Source organism: Notechis scutatus, chromosome 14 (assembly GCF_049901735.1).
Source record: "Notechis scutatus isolate UNSWTSFEM ecotype Mainland chromosome 14, rNotScu1.2, whole genome shotgun sequence".
NCBI lineage: Eukaryota > Metazoa > Chordata > Lepidosauria > Squamata > Elapidae > Notechis > Notechis scutatus.
In genome coordinates, this window is record NC_142022.1 from 4,928,879 (window position 1) to 4,953,431 (window position 24,553).

The 24,553-nt window shown below is 44.1% G+C and overlaps 1 protein-coding gene across 1 annotated transcript; it reads right to left on the reverse strand.

Annotated features, from left to right (window-relative positions):
* Positions 1 to 2,066: 2,066 nt before the first annotated feature.
* On the reverse strand, positions 2,067 to 24,473 carry EFEMP2 (EGF-like fibulin extracellular matrix protein 2). Its single transcript, XM_087943526.1, has 12 exons — positions 24,151 to 24,473; positions 20,018 to 20,103; positions 17,440 to 17,488; positions 15,728 to 15,964; positions 14,017 to 14,139; positions 12,517 to 12,633; positions 11,804 to 11,923; positions 9,566 to 9,685; positions 6,821 to 6,947; positions 5,864 to 6,059; positions 4,048 to 4,264; positions 2,067 to 2,509 (listed from the first exon to the last, which is right to left on the reverse strand). Exons 2-11 carry the CDS (start codon positions 20,093 to 20,095, stop codon positions 4,103 to 4,105), a joined length of 1,329 nt encoding a protein of 442 aa, XP_087799652.1. The 5' UTR covers positions 20,096 to 20,103; positions 24,151 to 24,473; the 3' UTR covers positions 2,067 to 2,509; positions 4,048 to 4,102.
* Positions 24,474 to 24,553: the final 80 nt, after the last annotated feature.

Below are 24,553 nucleotides of genomic sequence, written 5' to 3' on the forward strand. Positions count from 1 at the left end.
TTCCCAGTCTTCCTCCCTCCCTCCTTCCCTTCCTTCCCCACCCTCCTTATCTCCAAATTGCAAATTTTTGTCATAAGTCGAGGACTAACTATAGTTGACAAATGCAGGAAAAGAGAATTCCTGATCTAACACAGCCAAGTCCTTTTCCAATTTCCTACAGGGTCCTAAGCCATCATGGGTGAAGCCAGCCAACTATGGTTTATTTAATAAACCATAATTTCCAAAATCATGTTTCAGGATTCCACATGACCGTTTTTAAAGTAACCCTCCTTGATTTGAGCTGGAGCTGAATAGCAATAGCACTTAGACTTATATACCGCTTTATAGTGCTTTCCAACCCTCTCAAAGCGGTTTTACAGAGTCAGCCTTTTGTTCCCCCAACAATCTGGCTCCTCATTTTACCCACCTCGGAAGGATGGAAGGCTGAGTCAACCTTGAGCCTGGTGAGATTCGAACTGCCATAATCGGCTGGATTATTATTGTTATTTTTAAAAATCCCCATTTTAGGATCCCCAGTAATATTCAGACTTAAGGATGAGTAGTCATTTGCCTGTTTGATGCTTTCAAATATTACAAGTGGGAAGAAGAGGAAAAAAAAAAATTTGGGCAGTCAGAGAGAAAAATAACTTGCAATCCTTCTTTAGCCCCATGACCACGGGAAGAATTTGTAATATTCGAAAGGCAAATATTATTTCTTGCAGAGTCCAAATTAACGTCTGTTTTTAGTCACGATGCTCTAATTCCACCCAGGACTTTTCATACCTTGGGGGAACAAATTAAATTAGCTTCAGAGGCTACTTTCAGTCACCTCTTATAAAGTGACTCCTCAACACTCATTTATTCCAAAATAGTAGGCTAGGTATATATTTACGGCCACAATTGGAACTAGATATTTCATGGCTGGGGTGAGTTGTGCCTGATTTTATCGCCTTGGTGGTTCAGTGAATTGCTGCGGTTGTTAAGTGGATCAGATGGCCGTTAAGCGAATCCAGCCTTACCACCCTCACCCCCAACTGACTCTGCTTGTGGGAAGGTCACAAATGGTGGCTCGTGTGTCCCAGAGAGGCTGCCACCATTGCAAATACCTGCCAATTGCCAAGCAGCCATATTCTGGTCACATGACCATGGGGATGCCGTGATGGACACAAGTCCGAGGATCGGTTGACCGTCACTTTCTTCAACGCTGTTGGAACTTCGGTCACTAAAGGAATGATTGTAAGTTGAAAGCTACCTGATAATGTTTCTCAACCTTGGCAACTTGAAAATTGGTGGACTTCAATTCCCAGAATTCCCCAGCCATCATGGTGTTGAAGTCCAGCCCTCTTAAAGCCTGCTGGTTGGGGGATTCTGGGAGTTGGAGTCCACCCATGTTAAAGCCTGCTGGTTGGGGAATTCTGGGAATTGAAGTCCACCCATCTTAAAGCATGCTGGCTGGGGAATTCTGGGAATTGAAGTCCACCCATCTTAAAGCATGCCGGCTGGGGGGTTCTGGGAGTTGAAGTCCACCCATCTTAAGGTGTGCTGGTTGGGGGATTCTGGGAATTGAAGTCCACCCATCTTAAAGCATGCTGGCTGGGGAATTCTGGGAGTTGAAATCCAGCCATCTTAAAGCATACTGACTGGGGAATTCTGGGAGTTGAAGCTACCAAGGTTGAGAAACTTTAGCCAAAGGCAGCCTTTAAGCTTTGAGGACTTCAGCTCCCAGAACTCCTCAGCCAGCCATGAAGTCCACAGTGTGTAAAGTTGCCAAGGTTGAACGAAACCTCTTTCTGATAATCTCTTGAAGCATCGCATCCTACTGAGCTCCCAAGTCGAGCAAGATCAACCTGGTTAAGTCCACCTCCTGGTGTGCTTTTCTACTCTTCCCCTCCCCTAAAACACAGATAACTTTACTCAAACTTTTGCAAAAGCCACCCAGTCTACAATTGCTCTTTGAGTAAAGCCACTCTTTCCACAGCTGACCCTAAACCTGAGCTGATTTTTCCATTTACTTCACCCTGCTCCCATTTTTCCCAAACCAGTCAAGCAACACAGACACCACAAATCCCCTCCTTTGCAGTCTTTCCTTTTTCCAGAAAACAAACTTTTTACTAAACCTCATTGGTCTTGTTTTTTTTCTTTTCTCTCTCTCTCTCTTTCTCTCGTTTTCTCTTCCAACCAGAGAAATAAAAATGGAATTCTACTGAAATTGTTCCAATGTCCTCCCTCCATCCCAGGGCAGGGATGGGTTCTTTGATCCCACTTGTTCTTCCCTGGGGAATTAGGAGAAAAAGGTTGCGTTATTGGCCAGCGTTACGGGTCAAGGGATGATGCTAAGAAAGGGTGGATTGGGTCCAACGTCTTTTTAAACTATGGTTCTGCGGGGCCTTGTCCAGGCTTGGCCACCGGTGATTCTGATGGGCAGTTGGTGGGGAAGTCCACGGAGGGCATCGGACTCCATTTTTCACACCTGTAGAGTTGTGTGTCCCTCGGTTTGTCTTCATTGTTTCTCCATCTTGGACAGACGTTTCTGCAAGAGAGAAAGGGGGGGGGGGGAAAGAGATCGGTCGTAGAACAGAATACACAGTGTCATGTCCCTGTTGGAGTCTGAATCCCAGGAGGAGGACGAACAGCTGACACAGGGAGTGGGAGTGTGGCTCCGTTGGCTGTGGAGGAAACTGGGGAAGGGCAGATCCGGCTGGGCAGAGCAGGGAAGAGGTAGAACAAGGGAGAGGGGAGTTCAGAGGAAGACCCAGGCTCACCCCCCCCCTCTTCATCCTAGAGCACACAGGGAAGAACGGAGCAGAGAGCAACGTGGGTTGTGTGGCTTACGGGGGAGGAAAGGGCCCTGATTCCCTTCATTAGCCACAGCTGGGAAGCGAGTTTAAAAGAGATGCAAGCTGAGTGTGGCAGCTTCTGGGAACAAACATGAGTTTATCTTGTGTTGCCTTTGATTATCTGCGTTCCTGGCGTCTTCCCAACCGGGTTGAATTACTGCCTTTCCTTCATGTCTGGAATTCCTTCTCCTGCCCAGCCAGACTAATTATCTCATTTTGCCTTGATTGGACTTATAGTTACAGTTTGTGTTGACCATGTTTTGGACTTGATTCTCTGCAGCCAAAGGCTGCTCCTGGGAGAGTTTTTCTCCAGCTCAGAAGGTAACCAGGACATTGGGGGCAAAGTTGGGGCTAATAAAGGGACCCCTACTGATTATCTGACTGGGTTGCCTTTGTGCCACGCCCCTTTGGGTCATCACACACAGGTAGAACAGCTTGCCTTCCGGAGTTGCAGGGGCTCCATTTAATAACAGCGACCAGAATTGTTTATGCGCAAAATTGGGCGGGGGGGGGAGAGCAGCACTCTTAACGTCTGAGGAAAGCGCAATCGAGGAAAGTATTAAGAGTGTGTCAAGATGGATAGATTGACAATGGAAATAAAAGATAGATGAGAAACGGAATACTGTTTGATTTGGAATGCCTGGCGCAATTGGTTAAACAGTCGATATAAAGATAAATAAAGAATATGAAGTAGTACAGGTAGGATAATAAAATGTAAAATATGCATAACATGTAAAAGGGAAAAACATTTGGCGTAAGAAATACATATTGTACATATTTTAGTGGAATAACAGATATAGGAGAGTGTGTGTGTTTGTGGGTATATATATATATACATACACACACATACATACATATACATATATACACACAAACACACATGCAATAAAAATGTATGGAAATTGTATGTATACCGATACTGAAGCGTTGAAAAAAATGAAAATGGTGTTATAAAATGAGGAAAATTGTTCAATAAAAATATTTTTTTTAAAAAATAAGAAGTTGCAGGTGCTCCCATCAACTGGAAGGTTTTAAAGTAAAAGGCTGGGCAGCCACCTGTCTGGAATGGTTTAGCTTGAGTGGGGAGGGGGAGGGGGGGTTAGGCTTGATGACCTCCAAGGTCCCTTCCAACTGGGTTATTCTATTCTGCTCAAAGCACAGACTCCAACCCCAGTGCTGTGCATCTTCTCCCCTCCACCGGAGACCCACCCTATTCCCAAAGCCAACTTACCCCTCTTTTCCTTGCCACGCCAGGTAAGGGGGGGGGAGGAGATCTGCCCCCCCCATTAGAACGGGTGAGCCCCCACGAAGACGGTGAGGCGGAGCACCGAGCTGGCCTGGTAGCTCATCAAGTTATTGACGGTGACCATCTCTAAATCCAGGACAAACTCCCGGGGACCCACCACGGCCCGCGACAGGACCAACATGGCACTGATGTTGCTGATTTGCTGGAGAGGAAAACGGAGGTGAAAAAGCGCCTTCGTGATTTCCGGAGAGAAGAATGTTTTTTAGTTTTCAAACAATCCAATCAACCAAAGCTTCCCCCGCCAGCCCGCGACATCGGTTCAACCCGCTAAGTCAGGGGTGTCAAACTCAAGGCTCACGGGCCACATCTGGCCCGCGGTGGAGGTGTGTGTGCTTAGATCTAGCGAAGGACCGGCCCGTGTGTTCTGCCCACCCATCCCCAGATCCACTTTTGCTGGAAGAGGGCTGCAGGAGGCTGTCGTGGCCGAAAACAGAACCCAGGGGGCGTGTGCAGGCCACTCACCACCACCCCGAGCTCCGTTTTCTTTTTTTTTTAATTTAAATTTTTATTAAACAAAAAAGAAAGACATTTAAAAACAATGAACGTGGTTTTTAAAAACATTTAAAACATTTAAAAACATTTAAAAACAATGAACATCCTGACACACCTACTTCTCTTACCTCGTTAAGTAATATAGAAAATAATACAAATTTACATATATACATAAACCTTAGTCATTTTTGATACACTTATTCCTTTTTTTTCAACCGGTGGTAAAACTCCTCCCAAATTTTATAATCAGGTTCGGTCTTATTTTTTTAATTCTGGAGTTGATTTATCCATTTCAGGACACGTCCAAATCTTCCTAATGATTTCCATCTCATCTGGCATTTCATTACCTTTCCATCTTTGGGCAAAAGCTAACCTTGCAGCAGTGGTGATAGAGTGTAGAGTTAAGAAGATTGATTGCTTGTCAGGTATTCACCTACCACGTATATTACTGTATATGTCTTGTATATAAACCACTGTTAAATGTCTAGATCTCTTGTGTGCTGAGTTTTGCTCGTGGGTTATCTCATAGTAATAGTCACGCTGCAAACGCTCTGGCAGGATGATTACATTGATCAATTACAGATTACAATTGGAGTCCATTGGTTGTGGTGATCTGCTTAACAACCATGGCAAAAGAAGTCATAAAGCCAAGCATTATTCATTGAACAAACTCCTTGCTTAGCAAGGGATATTCTAGTTCCAATTATGGCTGTAAATTATCCAAACATTTTTTTCCTAAGGATGTAAAAAAAAAAACCAACACCCAGGAACTTTGTGATGACCATCATTGGATTAAGAGCTGGTTTTTCCATCCAGAGGGACCAAAAAGGGTGGTATGAGAAGGCCAAACCAAGCAATTGGCCACTAAATAAATAAAATCCATTAATAATCCTAAAGCCAGGGTCTCCAAACTTGGTAAATTTAAGTCTTGTGGACTTCAATTCCCAGAATTCTCCAGCCAAGATTACTGAAGATGGATAAATAAAATATAAATAAATAAAATCTATTAAGAATCCTAAAGTCAGGATCTCCAAACGTGGTTAATTTAGGATTTGTGGACTTCAACTCCCAGAATTCCCCAGCCAGGGGGGATTCTGGGAGTTGAAGCCCACAAGTCTTGAAGCTGGCACATTTGGAGACCTCTGTTCTTTGAAAGCATCCGTGTTAGAAAGCCGGGTACCAGATTCAACCTGCCGGCATCCTCACAGAAAAATGACTGTGATTGGCTGTTGCTAGGATACGGACTTACCCGGATGTAAAATTCTCCATCCTCGTTGCCTGAACGGATCTGGAAGGTGTTGTAGGCTCCTGGATAGAAGGTGGTGGCTTGAATTTGGAAAATGTCTGAGGGCACTGGCCGATCGGCCAAGATGCTCATGTACCGGTAGATAACAGAGGAAGGTTTATCATGGCAAAGGGGGTTCGTGGTCGGGCACAGACAGCGGCTGCAAGAGGAATAAACTGGTTGAAGGAGGTTGGTTGGGGTCCAGCTGTGCTGTCTCAGCTGGTTGCTAAACCAGGGATTCTCAACCATGGCTGCTGTCTTAATGTGAATGAACTTCAATTCCCAGAATTCCCCAGCTAGCATTCTTTAAGACAGAGGGACTTCAATTCCTAGAATTCCCCAGCCGGGATTATTGAAGGTGGATAAACTTCCACTCCTAGAATTCCCCCACCAGCATATCTTAAGATAACTGGACTTCCACTCCCAGAATTCCCCATCTAGCATGCTAACTGTGGAATTCTGGGAGTGGAAGTCCAGTTATCTTAAAAGTATTCTGGTGGGGGAATTCTGGGAGTAGAAGTCCAGTTATCTTAAAAGTATTCTGGTGGGGGAATTCTGGGAGTGGAAGTCCGTCCATCTTACAATTGCGGAGGATGAAAAACAGCAGCTTATACCAGCCCATGCAATCATGACCCGTCATATAAATGTGGCAGATTATTATGCAAGCACCTGGTTTTCTGAACCTGGGTTTAGAATGCTGTGTGAACCCATTTTATGGGATGTAGCACCGGATTTCTTCTTTCTCATTCTGCAGGTTGGTTAATCACTGAGCGGCGTTTCCAAATTGCTGCAATCGGACTGACTCCGGGCGGTATAATGGAGCTTTTGTGCCCCAGTCCAAGCCCAACAAGGTCTGTTTATAATTCCTTTCCTCTTTTCCTCCCCTCGCTCTCCCAACCCTCCAGACCTATCCCCACTCACTTTTCAGAGACATGGATGTAAGGCTCTTGGCAGAGTTTCTTCTCCACACACCGATACCCTCCGTGAAAGTTCACACAGTTCTGGGACTCCGTGCACTGATGGCTGTCTGTCTCGCATTCGTTAATGTCTGTGGGTGCCGGAGATAGACATACCGATAGATGGAGAAAGGAAGGAAGGAAAAGAGAAGAAAGAGGGAGGGAGGGAAGGGAAGGAGGGATGGAAGGAAGGAAAGAAAAGAGAAGAAAAAGGGAGGGAGGGAGAGTGAAGGAAGGAAGGAAAAGAGAAGAAAAAAGGAGGGAGGGATGATGAAGGAAGGGAAGGGAAGGAGGGATGGAAGGAAGGAAGGAAAAGAAGAAAAAGGGAGGGAGGGAGGGAGAGTGAAGGAAGGGAAGAAGGAAGGAAAAGAGAAGAAAAAGGAGGGAGGGAGAGTGAAGGAAGGAAGGAAAAGGGAAGAAAAAGGAGGGAGGGAGGGATGATGAAGGAAGGGAAGGGAAGGAGGGATGGAAGGAAGGAAGGAAAAGAAGAAAAAGGGAGGGAGGGAGGGTGAAGGAAGGGAAGAAGGAAGGAAAAGAGAAGAAAAAGGAGGGAGGGAGGGATGATGAAGGAAGGGAAGGAGGGACGGAAGGATGGAAGGAAAAGAAGAAAAAGGGAAGGAGGGAGAGTGAAGGAAGAGGAGGGTAGGGTAGGAAGGAAGGAAGAAAAGAAACAGGGAGGGAGGGAGGATAAAGAAAGGGGGAAAAAGGGATGAAGGATGAAGAAATTGTGGGAAGGAAGGAATAGGGAGGGAGAGAGGAAAGAAAGAGAATAAGAAATGGGAAGGAAGGAAATTGGAAGAGAGGGAGAGAGGAAGGAGGGAGGGGAAAAGAATTGGAAGGAATGAGAAAAGGAGAAGGAAGGAAGGAAAGGGAACAGAAAAGAGCTCAGGGAAAGAAGAGGATAGAAAAGAAGGAAGGAATGTTAAAAATCCAGGCTTCAAATACTGCCAAAATTATTTTGGCCCTGCCTTTGTTTGGCCTTTTCTCAATCAATATTTCCCAGTCACCATCCTTGGATTTTCTCTTGAGCTTCTCTCTAAATGGTTCTAATTTAGCTGAACTCTGGTGCAGAAAGGACCACAAAGATCTCTATATGTACAAGAAAGCATTTTTATCCGAAGTGTAGAGATTTTTTTTATAAAAAAAAACAACAACTGCAAAAACCAAGTGGCCCCAATAACATCCCAGCCCCCAGACAGGGCTGGGCAAATTCTGCAAACCAAAACGGGGGCTGAGTTGGATCAAAGAGGGCATCTCCCTCCCACCAAAAATTCCCTTTTACTCACTTTGGCACCCCAAACTGCCAGCAGCCTCCCTCCCCAGCCAGGTCCTTTCCCCCCTCCCCGACCCACGCAGGATCCCCTTTGAATTAACTTTGGCAAATTGCAGTCACTCCTTGCCCAAAATATAATGGTATAGATTCTCCTGTTTGAGCAAAGAGCTGGACTAGTCTATTCTATTCTTATTCTCTATTCTCTATTCTCTATTCCATTCCATTCCATTCCATTCCATTCCATTCCATTCTCTATTCTATTCCATTCTGTTCCATTCCATTCCACTCTCTATTCTATTCTATTCTATTCTATTCTATTCTATTCTATTCTATTCTATTCTATTCTATTCTATTCTATTCTATTCTATTCTATTCTATTCTATTCTATTCTATTCTATTCCATTCCATTCCATTCCATTCCATTCCATTCCATTCTCTAGTCTAGTCTAGTCTAGTCTTATTCTAGTCTAGTCTATTCCATTCCATTCCATTCCATTCTCTATTCTATTCTTATTCTATTCTTATTCTATTCTATTCTCTATTCTATTTTATTCTTTCTTCTCTTCTTTACTCTTCTCTTCTCTCTTCTATTCCTATTCCATTCCATTCCATTCTTATTCTATTCTATTCTCTATTCTATTCTCTATTCTATTCCATTGCATTCCATTCTCTATTCGATTCTTATTTGATTCTTATTCTATTCTATTCTATTCTATTCTATTCTATTCTATTCTATTCTATTCTATTCTATTATTCTATTCTATTCTATTCTATTCTATTCTATTCTATTCTATTCTATTCTATTCTATTCTATTCTATATTCTTCTATTTCGATTCTATTCTATTCCTATTCTATTCTGAATTCTATTCTATTTTTTCTATATTCTATTCTCTATTCTTCTATTTCTATTTCTATTCTATTCCTATTCTATTCCTATTCTATACTCTATTCTATTCTATTCTATTCTATATTCTACTCTATTCTGTCCTCATTTTACTATCCTATTTATTCTATTCTATTCCATTCCATTCCAAATCATATTCTACTCTATTTCTATTTTATTCTATATTTTATTCTATTCTATTCTATATTCTACTCTGTTCTTATTTTACTATTCTTTTTCATTCCATTCCGAATTGTATTCTATTCTACTTATATTTATATTATATATATTCTGCGTTCTGTGTTTTCTCTTCTCTTCTCTTCTCTTCTCTTCTCTTCTCTTCTCTTCTCTTCTCTTCTCTTCTCTTCTCTTCTCTTCTCTCTCCTCTCCTCTCCTCTCCTCTCCTCTCCTCTCCTCTCCTCTCCTCTTCTTCTTCTCTTATTATTCTAGTCTATTCCATTCTCCAAACCTGATTCAAGGGAGTCCTGGTACCTGTTTTTTTTTCCCCACCCACCCCTCTTCCCTGGTGCCAACCCCAAATCCTGACAGTTACCTTGGCAAAGCCGGGTGCTCACGAGGTTGTAACCTTGAGGACAAATGCAGGAGAAGTGGCCGGGTTCGTTCACACACTGGTACTGGCACAAGTAGTTCGAATAGCTGCATTCGTCCACATCTGAGCAGGAGAAGGGACAAAAAGTAGGATCGTTACAGGTCGGCCGGCATTACGACTACGACTGAGAAAAGAATTCCAGTTGCTAAGCAAGGCGGTTGTTCAAGGAGCTATGCCCAATTTTACACCTTTTTTCCCATGGTTCTTAAGCAAATCACTGCACTCTTTTCTTTCTTTCTTTCTTTCCTTTGTTTTTCTTTTTCTCTTTCTTTTTCATTCTTTCTCTTTTTTCTTTCACTGTTTTTTTTCTTTCTTTCTTACTTCCTTTGTTTTTTCTTTTTCTTTCTCTCTTTTTCCTTTATTTTTCTTTCTCTTTGTTTCTTTTTATTTCCCTTTCTCTCTCTTTTCTTTCTTTGTCTTTCTTACTTTCTTTGTTTCTTTAATTTTCTCTTTCTTTTCTTTTCTCTTTTTCTTTTTTTAATTCTCTTTCTTTTTTCTTTCACTCTGTTTTTCTTTCTCTCTCTTACTTTTTTTCTTTTTCTTTCTTTTTCTCTTTTTCTTTCTCTTTGTCTCTTTTCTCTTTTCTCTTTCTCCTTTCTTCTTTCTTTCTTTCTTTCTTTCTTTCTTTCTTTCTTTCTTTCTTTCTTTCTTTCTTTCTTTCTTTCTTTCTTTCTTTCTTTCTTTCTTTCTTCCCTCCTCCTCTCTTTGTTTATATCCTGCCTTTACTAGTGATTGTCGACTGCCAGGACTTCTACTGTGTGTAAAAACATTGTAGACTCTCTGGCCTGGTATAGGTAGTCCTTGACTTACTACGGTGACCATTCAAAGTTATAATAGCACAGAAAAACGACCGGGTTTTTTCCGCTCTTATGACCGTTGCAAGCGTCCCCCTGGTCACCTGATCAAAATTCAGACTCTTGACAATTGGCTCCTATTTATGACGGTCGCGGCGTCCGGGGGGGGGAGTGTCATGCAATCCCCTTTTGCGACAGCAAAGTCAATGGGGAAGCACAGATTCACTTAACAACCGTGTTGCTTACTTAACAACTGCAGTGATTCACTCAACAACGGTGGCAAGAACGGTGGCAAAATGGGGGCAAAACTCACTTAACAAACATCTCCAGCAGAAATATTCAGTTCAGTTGCCATTCATCAAGGGCAACCTGCATGCCACTACATTAAATAATAATAATAATAATAACAACAAGGTTATAATTCACAAAATTTTAGAATGTGCAGAGATGGATAGGCTCACACTGAAATTAAAGGATAAGGAGGACTCAGAATATTATTTAATTTGGAACATTTGGTACCAATGGTTAGACAGTAAAGTACAATAAAGAAAGGTTACAAAAGGAATTTAAAAAGAAGAAAAAAGGGAAATAAAATTGGAATACTAGCAAACAGACAGGATGAGGGAGAAGTTATAGAAATTGAGGAACTGCTAGGAAAAAAAGCGAGATTTAGATAGACATCCAGATTAGGATTTATAATTACCTAGATATACTGTAGAGATATACAGAAATATGCAATAATGAATGATATAAATGTGTTCCCTTCCTCCTCCCATACTTACGGAATATTAAACTACAGCACATTGTCTATAAATACTCTTGATGTTTGCTTTAGATATATATATACATATATTAAGTGTCAATGATATTCTTTTTTCTCTCTTTTTTTCTTCCCTTTTTACTTGAATTAGTGACCTATACAGATGATATAGCTTTGTTTATTAACATTAAGAACTGTGAATTAATATAGTTAATATGAAAAAAAACCTGTTAAATTCTAAGTGTACATATGGTACTTAGTGTACTGCCAAGAAAACGATATTGAAAGATGTTGATATAATTTCTATTACAGAAACTTTTGTAAAGCTTTTTAACATTTTACTTTTTGTAAACTTTTTAATATCCTGAACTTTAATAAAGTACTTTTTAATAATAATAATAATAATAATAATAATAATAATAATAATAATAATAATAATAATTAATAATAATAATAATAATAATAATATATTTATAAATAACTCAAGGCGGCGAATTGATCCGTTTCTCTTTCTCTCTTTCCTCCTGGTTTCCCCACCGCAGCAACCAGCAAAGAGCAAAGAGGAAGGGGGAGAAGCTTGCCACCAGGTGTGGGAAGAATAAAGGGGGTGGGGCTAAACTAGCCTACCTTTGCAGGTAAAGCCGTTGTGGTCTAGCTCATATCCTTGGTTGCAACGGCAGATGAAAGTTCCGTAGGTGTTGAAGCACCGTTGCTTGCAAGGGGCTCCCATCTCGCACTCGTTCACATCTGGGAGAGGAAGTTGCAAAAAAAAGGTCAAACTTGGCATCCCATAATAATACTTGACCCTGAGGGTTTGTACGCTGCTAAAAGACTTTATTTTCCCCCTTTGCGATTTTATTGATTTTTCTATTGTTTATGTTTTGTTAGTGCTTTACTAACGTTGTGTTGTCCGGGTTGTTTAATTTGCTTAACAATACATGAATACATTCTTAATCTCCACCTCTTTTTTTTCCCAACCACTGGTAAAATAAAGTCCATGTTTGATAGCATTCTGTTTTTTTCTTTCTGTTTAATCTTCAGTGCAAGTCTGTCCATTGCTTGCACAGTCTAGTATCTTTCTAATTACCTCTTCATCTCGGCGGTGTTTCTTCATTTGTTCCAATATTGTGCAAATACAATCCTCGCTAAATAGACTTAAAATATAGGGAGTCTTTGGGGTTGCAGGGCCACCCTCTACCTTTAAAACACTCCCTTGGGTCTCTTAAACCTGCCCACCAGGGCCACTAAATAACGGATCAGCAGAAATTTCGGGCACGATTGCGGTCGTAAGTCAAGGACCATAGGATTTCCAGGGTGCGTGTGTGTGAATTTTCTCTTACCGACACATGAGCGGTTGTTACTGGCGAGCTGAAATCCAGATTCACACTGACAGGTGAAAGATCCTGGGGAATTGACACAACGGTGTTGACAATAGCGATAGCGGCATTCGTCGATGTCTGTAGCGGAAAAGAGGGGGGGGGGAAACGAGAAGGAATTTCTGAATGGGATTATGACATTATATCCACCCTGCTCTGCCTCTGGACATGTGCAGAGGGTTTCGCCTTCTTCTCTGAGACACTGACTTGATCCTTTTCAGATTTGAGTTGTTGTTGTTTTTTAATTGCCCGAAAAATACACACAGGTTGACCTGCTTTCATGGTTCGTAGAAACCTAAGAATGCTCCAACGAGCCAGGTTTAGCCCTGCACAACATGCGAAGCTCCCCAAAGAAATCAGGATTGGAGCTAGTTTAAAATCTAACTAAGTTTCCTGGGTTGTGTACATGTAGCTGTTATACATTTTGCTGGTAAAATGTGTGGGGACATCATACCCAAGGTGGAAAAATGTCCAAAAAGATGTTTGTGATAATTAAGGTCCACATGATACATTAAACAACGTCCCAGTAACAGAATCCCAGAGTTGGAAGGGACCTTGGAGGCCTTCTAGTCCAACCCCAGGGTGGGATACAAAATAAACAGTTACAAAAATACAGGTGAAGCCCCTTTTATTCCTTCACTTTGCTTCCAAGCTCCAAATATCCTTGACTGGAGACAAAAAAGCTGCCATACAAGCAATAACAACAAAGAGGAAATGCTGTTTAAATTATAAATGAAAAACAACACAAACCAGGCATGATAAGGGCTGGAGAACATCCACAGATATCAGAACACACGCTGGGAAGGACGCCAAACTCAGAGAGGAACCATAGAGATATTTCCAAGCTTTGTTTCCAGCACTGGCCCATACGCATGTCCGTCCTCTTATCCAGTTGTCACAGCTGCAGCCCATGAAGAGGATCATGGCCCTCTCCTCCCCAATAGACCACGTTTTACCCTGATCCTCTCCTCCCTGCGTGCCCTAGGATGGAGAGGGGATGGGCCTGGGTCCTCCTCTGACTGCCCAGCCGGCCTCTGCCCTTCCCCAGCCTCCTCCCCAACCTCCGGAGCCACACTTCCACTCCCTGCCGGCTGTTCCCCCTCTCCCTCTGAGTCAGTCTCCACCAGGGGCATGACACCATCAGAATACAGAATAACAGATTTGGAAGGGACCTTAGAGGTCTTCTAGTCCAATCCCCTGTCAGAATACAGAATGACAGAGCTGAAAGAGACCTTAGAGGTCTTCTAGTCCAACCCTGTCAGAATCCAGAATACCAGAGTTGGAAGGGACCTTGGAGATCTTCTAGTCCAACCTCCTGCTCAAGTAGACCGTATACCATTGCAGGCATTCCGGTAGTAGGGCTATGCTGTAGGTACAGGCGACACCTGAGCTCCAGCAACACACTAAGCAGTGCCTGACATAACCCCGTTTCAGGCGGGGCCAGCGTGTGTGCGACACACTTACCTACACACTCCGTGCCAATCTTCCGGTAGCCCTCCGGGCACTGGCAGTGGAAACTACCGATGGTGTTGATACACTGCTGGCTGGGCTGGCAGTCGTGCAAATCATATTCACACTCGTCCACGTCTACACGGGACACACAAAAGGCAGAGCAAACGTCAAAGGTTTGTGAGGGGGGAAAAAATGGCGGAAGGGGAGTGGAAACTTGCAGGGATCTCGTGGGAATTCCATACTCCCCAATAGTCCCATCCTGGAAGAAAATCGGGATTTTATTTCGGGTGCATCTTAAAATCCAGACTCTTTCTGTCCATGAAATACACGTAGTCCTCGACTTACGACCAACTCTTGAGCCCAACTTTTCTGCTGTTATATATATATCTAGATTTGAGCGTGGATATTTAGCATCGGCAGTTGGAAGACGGGTGGACTTCAACTCCCAGAATTCTGGGCCGGCTGGCTGGGGAATTCTGGGAGTTGAAGTCCACCCGTCTTCCAGCTGCCAAAGTTAAGGAATACAAGGCAGCCCTCCACACTCCCAACCCCAGTTGAGCCCCAAATGTATGATGAAATGTGTTTGGCGAGTTTCGTCCCATTTTACGACTTTTCCTGCCACATTTGTTAAGTTGAAAACCCTGCAGTTGTTAACGGTCATTAAGTGAATCTGGCTTTCCCACTGACTTTGTCCGAAGGTCGCAAAAGGGGATCATGAGACCCTGGGATAGAGCGACCGTCATAAATGTGAACCAGTTGTTGAGCGTCCCAAATGTAAACCATGCGACCATAAGGAGGCGACAGTGGTCATAAGTGTAGGAGTCACTTTTTTTCCAGTGCCGCCGTAACTTTGAAACGAACTGTCGTAAGTCGAGGACTACCTGTGCTGCTGTAGAATCTATATTCAATTTATATTCAGCAACATCTGCATAGCCGGGTTTTTCTTTACCATCTCGGATGCAGCCGAGTCATTTTAACACCTCCAAATTGTGCGTTAAATTTTTTCTTTCTGGGAATTCGGCTTTGGTGGGATTCAAAGTTTTTTACCACCGGTTCTGTGGGTGTGGCTTGGTGGGCGTGGCAGGGGGAAGGTTACTGCAAAATTTCCATTCCCTCCCCACCCCACTAACCTGCTTTCCAGCTCCATTCTCCTGGGCAGGGCAACCAAAGGAGACCCAGCTGATCAGCTGTGGGCGTGGCTTGATGGGCGTGGTGTTCTGTGGGCGTGGCATGGTGGTGCGTGGCATGGCATGGCATGGTGGGTGTGGCTTGGTGGGCGTGGCAGGAGAAGGATACTGCAAAATCTCTCCCACCCCACTAACCTGCTTTCCAGATCCGTTCTCCTGTGCAGGGCAACCAAAGGAGACCCAGCTGATCAGCTGTGGGCGTGGCTTGATGGGCGTGGTGTTGTGTGGGCGTGGCTTGGTGGGCATGGCATGGCATGGTGGGTGTGGCTTGGTGGGCGTGGCAGGAGAAGGATACTGCAAAATCTCTCCCACCCCACTAACCTGCTTTCCAGATCCGTTCTCCTGTGCAGGGCAACCAAAGGAGACCCAGCTAATCAGCTGGGACTCGGGAGGCGGAGAATAGATATGGGGGTGGGGCCAGTCAGAGGTGGGATTGGCTGGTTCTCCCAACTACTCAACATTGCAGCTACCGGTTCTGCAGAACCGGTCCGAACCGGCTGAATACCACCCCTGGAATTCAGGCCCGGCCAACTCACCCACGCACGATCCATAGTGGTCAGGCTCGTAGCCCTGGGAGCAAGTGTGAGGTCGGCCGGAGGGCTGGACCGGTGGGCGAGGTCTCGGCCTGGGGGGGCTGTCAAGAGGGGCTCGTTCAGCGTTGACATCGTTGATGACCGAGGCGGACCGCGGAAGGCACAGGTAGCCTCCGTAATGGTTGATGCATTTCATCTCCCCTTTGCAGGCGTGGTGGATGGTCTCGCATTCGTTGATATCTGGACAGGAAGAAACCTCTCCGAAGTTAAAAAATTAAAATGTTTTTTTTTCAAATTGTCCACTTGCAATGATTCCGCCTTGTGGGGGGAGGGGGCACTGTGGTTGGGAAGGAAGGATTGCAGGCTAATTCTGCCGACTGCCAGCAGTTCGATCCTGACTGGCTCAAGGTGGAGTCAACCTTCCTTCTTTCCGAGGTCGGCCAAATGAGGAGCCAGATTGTTGGGGTCAAGAGGATGACTCTGTAAATCGCTTAGAAAGGGCTGGAAAGCACCATAAAGTGGTATAGAAGTTTATTGCTATCTTTTTTCCTTCCTTCCTTCCTTCCTTCCTTCCTTCCTTCCTTCCTTCCTTCCTTCCTTCCTGTTTCTGTCTCCTATCATTCTTTGTCCTCCATTTCCCTTTCTTTCTCACTTTTCTCTTTCTTTTCCTTCCTTCCCTTCCTTCCTTCCTTCCTTCCTTCCTTCCTTCCTTCCTTTCTTCCTTCATTCTTCCCTTCCATTTCCTTCCTTCCTTCCTTCCTTCCTTCCTTCCTTCCTTCCTTCCTTCCTTCCTTCCTTCCTTCCTTTTCCTTTCCTTTCCTTCCCTTCCTTCCCTTTCCTCCTTCCTTCCTCCCTCCCTCCCTTTGGTTAGAATGCAGAATTGCAAACAAACTCTGCCCACAGCCAGTAGTTTGATCCTGACTGATTCGGCCTTCTGAGGTTGGTAAAATGAGGACCCAATCTCCAGGTTATCACCGGTAGGTTCACCCAACTGGGCTAAACCTGGTTCCTGATTTCTAAGGTCACAAACCACCATAACACAGAGACACACAATGGTAATCAAACAGGATTTGCACATGTGAAACTGCCCCAAACCAATTGACTTCAAAGCTCATTGTCCAATCCCTTCTTTAAAAACCTCCAGTGATGGAGCACTGGCAACTTCTGGTGGCAAGCAGTTCCACCGGCTAATTGTTCTCACTGTGGGAAATCCCTCCTTAGTTCTAGGTCGCTTCTCTCCTCGATTAGTTTCCATCCATTTGTTTCTTGAGGCAGACAGAAATTTTGAAAAAAACATTATTTTCTATCGTTGTTGTTGTTTTTTCCTCCACCCCACCATGTAAGTCTCATTCACACAACCCCTTGACCCAATCACTGAAAGATTGGGGCAGTGGAATGTAGCCTGAATGCTGTTATAATGGATGGAAATAATGGATGGAGACTGAACAAGGAGAGATTCAACCTGGAGATAAGGAGAAACTTTCTGACAGGGAGAACAATCAACCCATGGAACAAAAGTTGCCTTCAGACATTGTGGGAGCTTCATCCCTGGAGGCTTTTAAGAAGGGACTGGATAGCCATCTGTCAGAAATGGTGTAGGGTCTCCTGCTTGGCCATGGGGTTGGACTAGATGACCTACAAGGTCCCTTCCAACTCTGTTCATCTGTTTCTGTGTCTGTTTTTCACTGGTTTGGGGGGTGGCGGCTGTGTTTTACCTTTGCAGTGCTGAGTTTCGGCGTCCCACTGATAGCCGTCGGTGCATTCCTACGACGGGGAGAAATGGAAAGAAACTGGTCAGATTCTGGATTGCAGCCATTTTTAATCCTTTATAAAAGCCATTTTTAATTCTAAATAAATGACTAGAAGACGCACCCTCTGCATATGCTCAGAGTTCCCTTTACTTAACTCCTCGACTGTACAACCAGAATTGGGGCCAAGCAAAGTGGCTGCTCAATGAATTAGGCCACCTTTTTTCCCCCCCAATAAATTTTTATTATTTTCCACCAGTACAAATCTTAATTACTTTTTCAACAACATTGACATCCACGTATAATATTGTCTTATACTTTAACATCTATTCGTACCTATCTTAGTCTACATTATCTTTGTCATTAATCCTCAATACATATTGCCTTTATATTATAGTTATTATTATACATCTTTAATATTGTCTTATTCTTTTAACATCTATTCATACCTATCTTTAATACGTATATTACACTGATTATTATAAATCTTTGATCCTTCTGTCTATCCTATTATATCTTGTGTATCACTTTCTTGAGAATTCTTATTTAATCATCTTTTCTAATTATCTCTCTTTTTCTAGCCACATGTACCATCTATGCCACCTTTGAATCGTGTCACCTTTTAATGAGCTTTTGAGCTGCCGTTGTTATGTGAACCAACTTGGTAGTTAAGTGAATTGCGCGGTCATTATGCAATCCGGCTTCTCCCCATTGACTCATCCGAAGCTGGCAGGGAAGGTCAAAAAAATGGCATTTGCATGATTTCGGGATGCTACAACTGTCGTAAGTACATGCCAGTGGCCAAGCGCCCGAATCTGGATCATGTGACCATGGAGAATGCTACGATGGACATAACTGTGAGGACTGGTCCCTTTTTTCCCCAGTTGTAACTTCGAAGGACGCTAAACGAATGAGATTGTAAGTCAAGGATAACTCTAAGGTTATTGAAACGACTCTCAGATGTGAATTGGCCTTTCCTTGTTTGTGATGGCAAAGCACTCTGCATTTGCTCAGGGCCTTTTTACTTCCCCCTTCACTCTCCCCCAATTTGGATTCATGGCACTGGAGACAGACTAAAATCCTTTCCTGCAAAACAAAATCTTTGGAATTGCAAATTGGTTTTCTATCTGGTTTTCCTTTCTGGTTTTTATTTTCACGTCCAACCGAAGCAGCCGTAAGTCCTTGACTTAAACAGCCATCCGTTTAGTGACTGCTCACAATTACGATGGCATTTTTAAAAAGCGGCTTAGGACCATTTTCAGACTTAATGATGGTTGCAGCCTCCCTGGGGTCACTGTCATGCCCTTGTTAGAGTCCGACTCTGAGGGAGAGGAGGAACAGCCAACAGGGAGTGGAGGTGTGGCTCCGGAGGTTGTGGAGGAGGCTGGGGAAAGGCACAGGTCGGCTGGGCAGTAAGAGGAAGAACCAGGCCCATCCCCTCTTCATCTTAGGGCACGCAGGGAGGAACTTGGCTTACGAGAGAGGAAGCGGCCATGATCCCCCTCATTGGTTGCAGCTGGGGAGAATAGTATATAAGAGAGATGGTTAAAACACAGCATTGCCAGAACCAAAGCGTGTGTTATTTTGGGCTGAAGTTATCTTGGTTGGCATCCTTCCAACAGACTGTGCCTTGTTATCTCCTTGAAGTTGGTAATTACTTATCCTGGTCTGTTGTGGAATTTCCTTCATTGTAGTTTGTTTTGGTTTTTTATTTCACCTCCATCTGCTCATTAAGTTCGGACTGTATTGCTTTTTCTTTGAAGGCTATTTTTGAGTACGTTTTATCTCCAACTGAGAAGGATTGAACAGTGGGGCCAAGTTGGAGGCATTAAAGGACATTTATTTACGTTTTGGATTTTGTGACGTTTGTGTTACACACCGGGCCATCACAGTCACGCAATCTTCCCAAAAAGCACAGTCAATGGGGAAGCCCGGCTCACTTAACAAACCACTTAACTTCGCCACTGCAGTGATTCACTTGACAACGGTGGCGAGAACGGTCATAAAAGGGGGTCAAAATTCACTTAACAAGTGTCTCTCTTAGCAACACAAAATCTGGGGCTCCATGGTGGTTGTACGTCGATACTACCTGTATTGTAATGTTATTTACAGGCAGCTTACATGGTCCTCTCCCTCCCCTCCATATCCTAACAACAACCCTGCAGGATAGTTTAGGCCAGGGGTGTCCAACCTTGGCAACTTTAAGACTTGTGGACTTCAACTCCCAGAATTCCTCAGCCAGCTTTGGGAGTTGAAGTCCACAAGTCTTAAAGTTGCCAAGGTTGGACACCCCTGGTTTAGGCTAAGAGAGGGAGGGAGAGAGAGAGAAAGGCACACATTTCTGGTTTTCTCCAGAAAATCTGAGCAAAGGATATAATCTGATTTCCCCAGTTTGAATACAGCATTCCCACAATCACCCTGTTCTCAATACCTCCACTAAGAATGCAGTTCTGGGCTCATGGAAGACAAATTTTGGGGGGTTCCAATCTTGTTTCTGTTTTAGGAATTTGGACCCTCGGAGCTTTGATTCGGCCCCCTTTATTACCGTGTAAGTATTGGGGTCCTCTTGGGGGAATGCAGCTTTCAGCAGGGTGGCCAGGAAGATGCAGGAAATCAACTTCATTTTCACACCTGGGAGAAGAAGAACAAGCAATGAAAAAATTATTTAAAATCTAGTTCGATACCCGTGCTTTGGTATGAAACTATGTGGTTGGCTTAGTTTTTGGGGAGGAAAATAAAGGAGAAAACAATTCTGCCTCTGCCTATCAGCATCCATCGGTATTCATCCGGCTAGCGTCCTGTCAGTGTGTGAGAGTGTTGAGGGCTGTTTGGAAACTGAAAGAGTATTTGCTGTGCGAGCAAGAAAGAGACAGCAAGGAGCCTGGGCGTGGCTTAGCTCAACTGTTCTGTACTAAAGCTGCTTGGCGCTGTGAAAGTACCATTTGAAAGAGATTTCTTTCCAGGTGGGGAGGGAAGTAGAATTCCTTAGCATCAGAGCGTGCTAATAATAATAATATTATAGGAAATACTAATGCTCTGATGGTCATTTGGAAAAATGCTTTCTTAGTGAGCACCTAGTAGCCAAGAGGAACATAACGTGCCAAATTTCAAGTTTGTAGGCTTTACGGTTCTGGAGATTTTGTGATGATGCGTGAGTGGCATTTTGCTTTTATCTATCTATCTGTATCTATATCTATATCTATATCTATATCTATCTATATCTATATCTATATCATATCTATATCTAATCTATACTATCTATCTATCATCTATCTATCTATCTCGTATTTGCCGGCGTATAAGACACTTTTTGCCCAAAACATGCCTCCAAGTGGGGGTGCTTATAGCCGATATCCACTGCCGCGGATGCTTGTTGGACGAGCGGCGCCTCTGGCTTCCTGATCCCCTGCGCGCCCGCTTCATCCCGCCGCCCGCTCCGCCCGAGGCTGCAGCCTTCCTGCTCTTCCCACGGCCCCTGGCACTCTGCCCTGCCGCTGCAGCCCGGGATTTCTGGAGGGCGTTCCGGTGGTGGTGGGGTCGTCTACGCCGGGTCGCTTATACGCCGGCAAATACGGTATCTATCTATCTATCTATCTATCTATCTATCTATCTATCTATCTATCTATCTATTCAAAATATTTGCAGCTTGTAGTCTATATATATTCTCAGTCATCCAGGTCCTCCAAAACTGCTTTTTCAAGAGGCAACTACTTTAATTGCCGTTGTAACTTCGAGTGGTCACTAAATGAACCATTGTAAATCAAGGACTACCTATAGCAGGATTAACATACCAGGCTGAACAAAATCTTCTCCGATCCCAAACTCGCTCCGTTTTTGTTGTTGTTGTTGTTTTTTAACAGCATGCAAAAGTTAAAGAGAGGAATAAAATAAATATACCCAATTTGGCTTTACTCAAAGAGATAACGGCGGGACGCCTTCCTCCAAAACGCTGGGATTTATTCCGTTTTAAATCCGTTTTCTGTGCCTGGATGAATCCGAGGACTTTGATTGCAAGAAAACTCCTCCAGAGATGTGTGTATGTATATTTATTTACACAAGAGAGCTATTGTCTCTAAGGAAGGCTAAACACAGCCTTTCGTCAGACAAAGGTACACACAATATACGTAAAAGTCAACCTGCCACTTAAGTTTATCCAACATTTATTTTTAGTTTTATTTTTTTAAACCCCTGCCATCCAATTCTCTCACTGGCTCAAAGCTGGCTGGCAAGGCGAAAGGTGAAGCTAGGCAGGCTGTCCTTGAGTTATAACCAATATTTGTTTAGTTTATTTGTATTTGTTCAAAGTTGCAACGACGCTGATGTCAGGATTCCAGCAGTTACCCCCACCTAAATCATGAGTCTCGAGCCAAACTACCAAAACTTTAAAAAGGATTTATTGGGAGTTATCATGCCGGCACTGCCTGGGTGTAGCTGACTCTGAAACATAGAATTCATTGTCACCCTTGACCCTGGTTTTCCCTCCATCCCCTGGGTGCATCCTAATTCATATTCTCCAATGGGACACCTCCATAGCCCAGAGTCATCAATCATGCTCTCCAATTAGAATTTTGCAAGGCAGAAACTTCAGTCACCTAATTACTATCTTTGAAAACATTTATGGAATGCACTTTTGGTTTGCAAGCTGCTGCACTGCTTCCCCCTCCCTTTCTGTTGGCAACACTAAAAAGACCATAGAAATATTTTATGAGTTGACAGCTGATTACGGCCGGTCCTCGTACTTACAACCTTCGCAGCCATTCCCTGCAATCACGTGACTTCCATTTGTGACCTTCCCAGCAAAGTCAACCCCATTTGTGCATTGTGTGACTCACATTGGCGGGGATTGGCCTAACAACGAGGGCAAAAAAAGTTATAACTTCGACCATTGAGACCAACAAAAATATTTGGTCGTCATATTGGCCCGATTGTCATAAGTCAGGTTTACCTGCAGAAACGGATAACCTAGTACCAGGCTAAGTGTTTATGTCTAGAAGAAGATGGATGGATGGATGGATGGATAGATAAAAAGACAGACAGGATGGTAGGTAGGTAGGTAGGTAGGTAGGTAGGTAGGTAGATAGGTAGATAGCTAGATAGCTAGATAGCTAGATAGCTAGATAGCTAGCTAGCTAGATAGATAGATAGATAGATAGATAGATACCATGTTTCTCATATAAGGCCAGGTCTTTTTTTTTTTTGAGCCCCGAAAAAATGGCTAGGCCGTCTTTTCGGGGGTGACTTAATTCCCCCCCCCCTTGCATCTTCAGGCGGGTGGGCGGCGACGGCTTGGATGTTGACCTCGGCGTTGGTGGGGCACTTCATATCAGGGTCAATGCAGGCAGCACCATATCCGGGTGTGCAACAAAAGTACTTCCTAACGGCAAGCCCCCCCACCATTCCCCCCCCATTTCGCATGTTTTAATATAGGCCTTAATTTGGGGGGAGGGGCTTAATTTCATTTCATGCCTATAAAACATGCTGGGACTTCCTATTGGGGGAGGCCGTATTGTTGGAGAAACAGGGTAGATAGATAGATAGATAGATAGATAGATAGATAGATAGATAGATAGATAGATAGATAGATAGATATAGATAGATAGAAAAAATCTATATGTAATCTTCGACTTATGACCACGACCCCAAAATTTCTGCTGTTAAGCAAGACATTTGTTAAGCCTGTTTTGCAACATTTCTTGCCAAAGTTGTTAAGTGAATCACTGCCATTAAGTGAGTAACCCGGACGTTAAGCGAAACTGGCTTCCCCATTGACGATGCTTTTGTCAGAAGGTGGTAAAAGGGGATCATGTGACCCCGGGGCATATATGTGTGTGTGTGTGTGTGTGTGTGTGTCTGTGTGATTTGAAGCGTGAACAATCTGGAAAGGGTCCTTTTTAAGTGCAAATCAGGTGAATTATAATACGTTTTGCAGTTTTTGCCTGGGACATAAACCCAAAGCGCCATGGATATGACTATTAATTTCATGTACAGAATAAACTTTAGATAGCCAGTCAAATTATCTCCGTTTTTGAACCAACGTGCCGGTGAGAAGGAAAAAGTGGCCCGGAGCAGAGTCAGAACAAACATCAAATTCCAGATTTCTCAACATTTGCTTGCAAGGACATGCATTCCGGTTTGCTGGCACACTTTAGAGGCTCGGTGTGTGTGTGTGTGTGTGTTACCGAGCACCCCAAGGACTATCTTGTCCTCAGTGCACTGCCTACAAATGTCACCCACCCCTCAAACCTAAGAGAGCCTTGTGGGGAAAACAGGCCAGTTCTTCGCTTTCCCAAAAGTCCTCTAGAGCATTCGGGCAGCAGAACAATCCAGGATTGTCAAAAGATCATGGCTTAGAACGGCTGGGCACAAAATTAAGGCACTGGAAATATATTATTTCACTCTCTCTGGTGCAAAAAAAAAACCCTCCCAAATTGAGAAGGGGCACCCCTATTTTTTTTTCTCCTTCAGGGCTTGGACCCCCACTAGATGGAACGAAGGCCCCTTTGGTGCAACTTTACGAAAAACGCACCTCTTTTTCTGCCACTTACGCACATACGACTTTCCTTCCTCCCCTTCCCAACTCCTTCTCCTTCTCCCAGGCCTGGCCTGGCTCTCTATCCCCCTCTCGGCCCCCTTTCCCAGCCCCCAGCCCCACCCCAGAAAAAAACTCCCATCACTCACCCCTTGACAAGCGCTTGGCACGGTCTCTGGCACCCCTTCTTCACACGTCTCCAGGCAAACACCCCCCAATTCTGGCCGGATGCGGAGCAGAGAGAGAGAAGTGACGGGCGGGTGTGCCCTGGGAGAGTGGGCTGGCTGGTTCTCCCCCACACACATTCAGCCCCCCACCCCAAATTCTTGGCCCGAGACAAACAGATGTTGTCCAAGGCTGGCGGCCAACATCTGTTTTGACTTAGCTTGCAGTAAACACCCTTTCGGGACCAGCCAGCTGTTTGCATCCGTTAAGGAGGACTCGGGGACTCGCCAAACCAGCCTTGGTCCCCTTCCTGTTTGCTGCAGCCCCTCCCCATTTACTGCACCCCTCAGGGAAGGGAAAACTCCCCCCACCCCACCCTAGCATGGT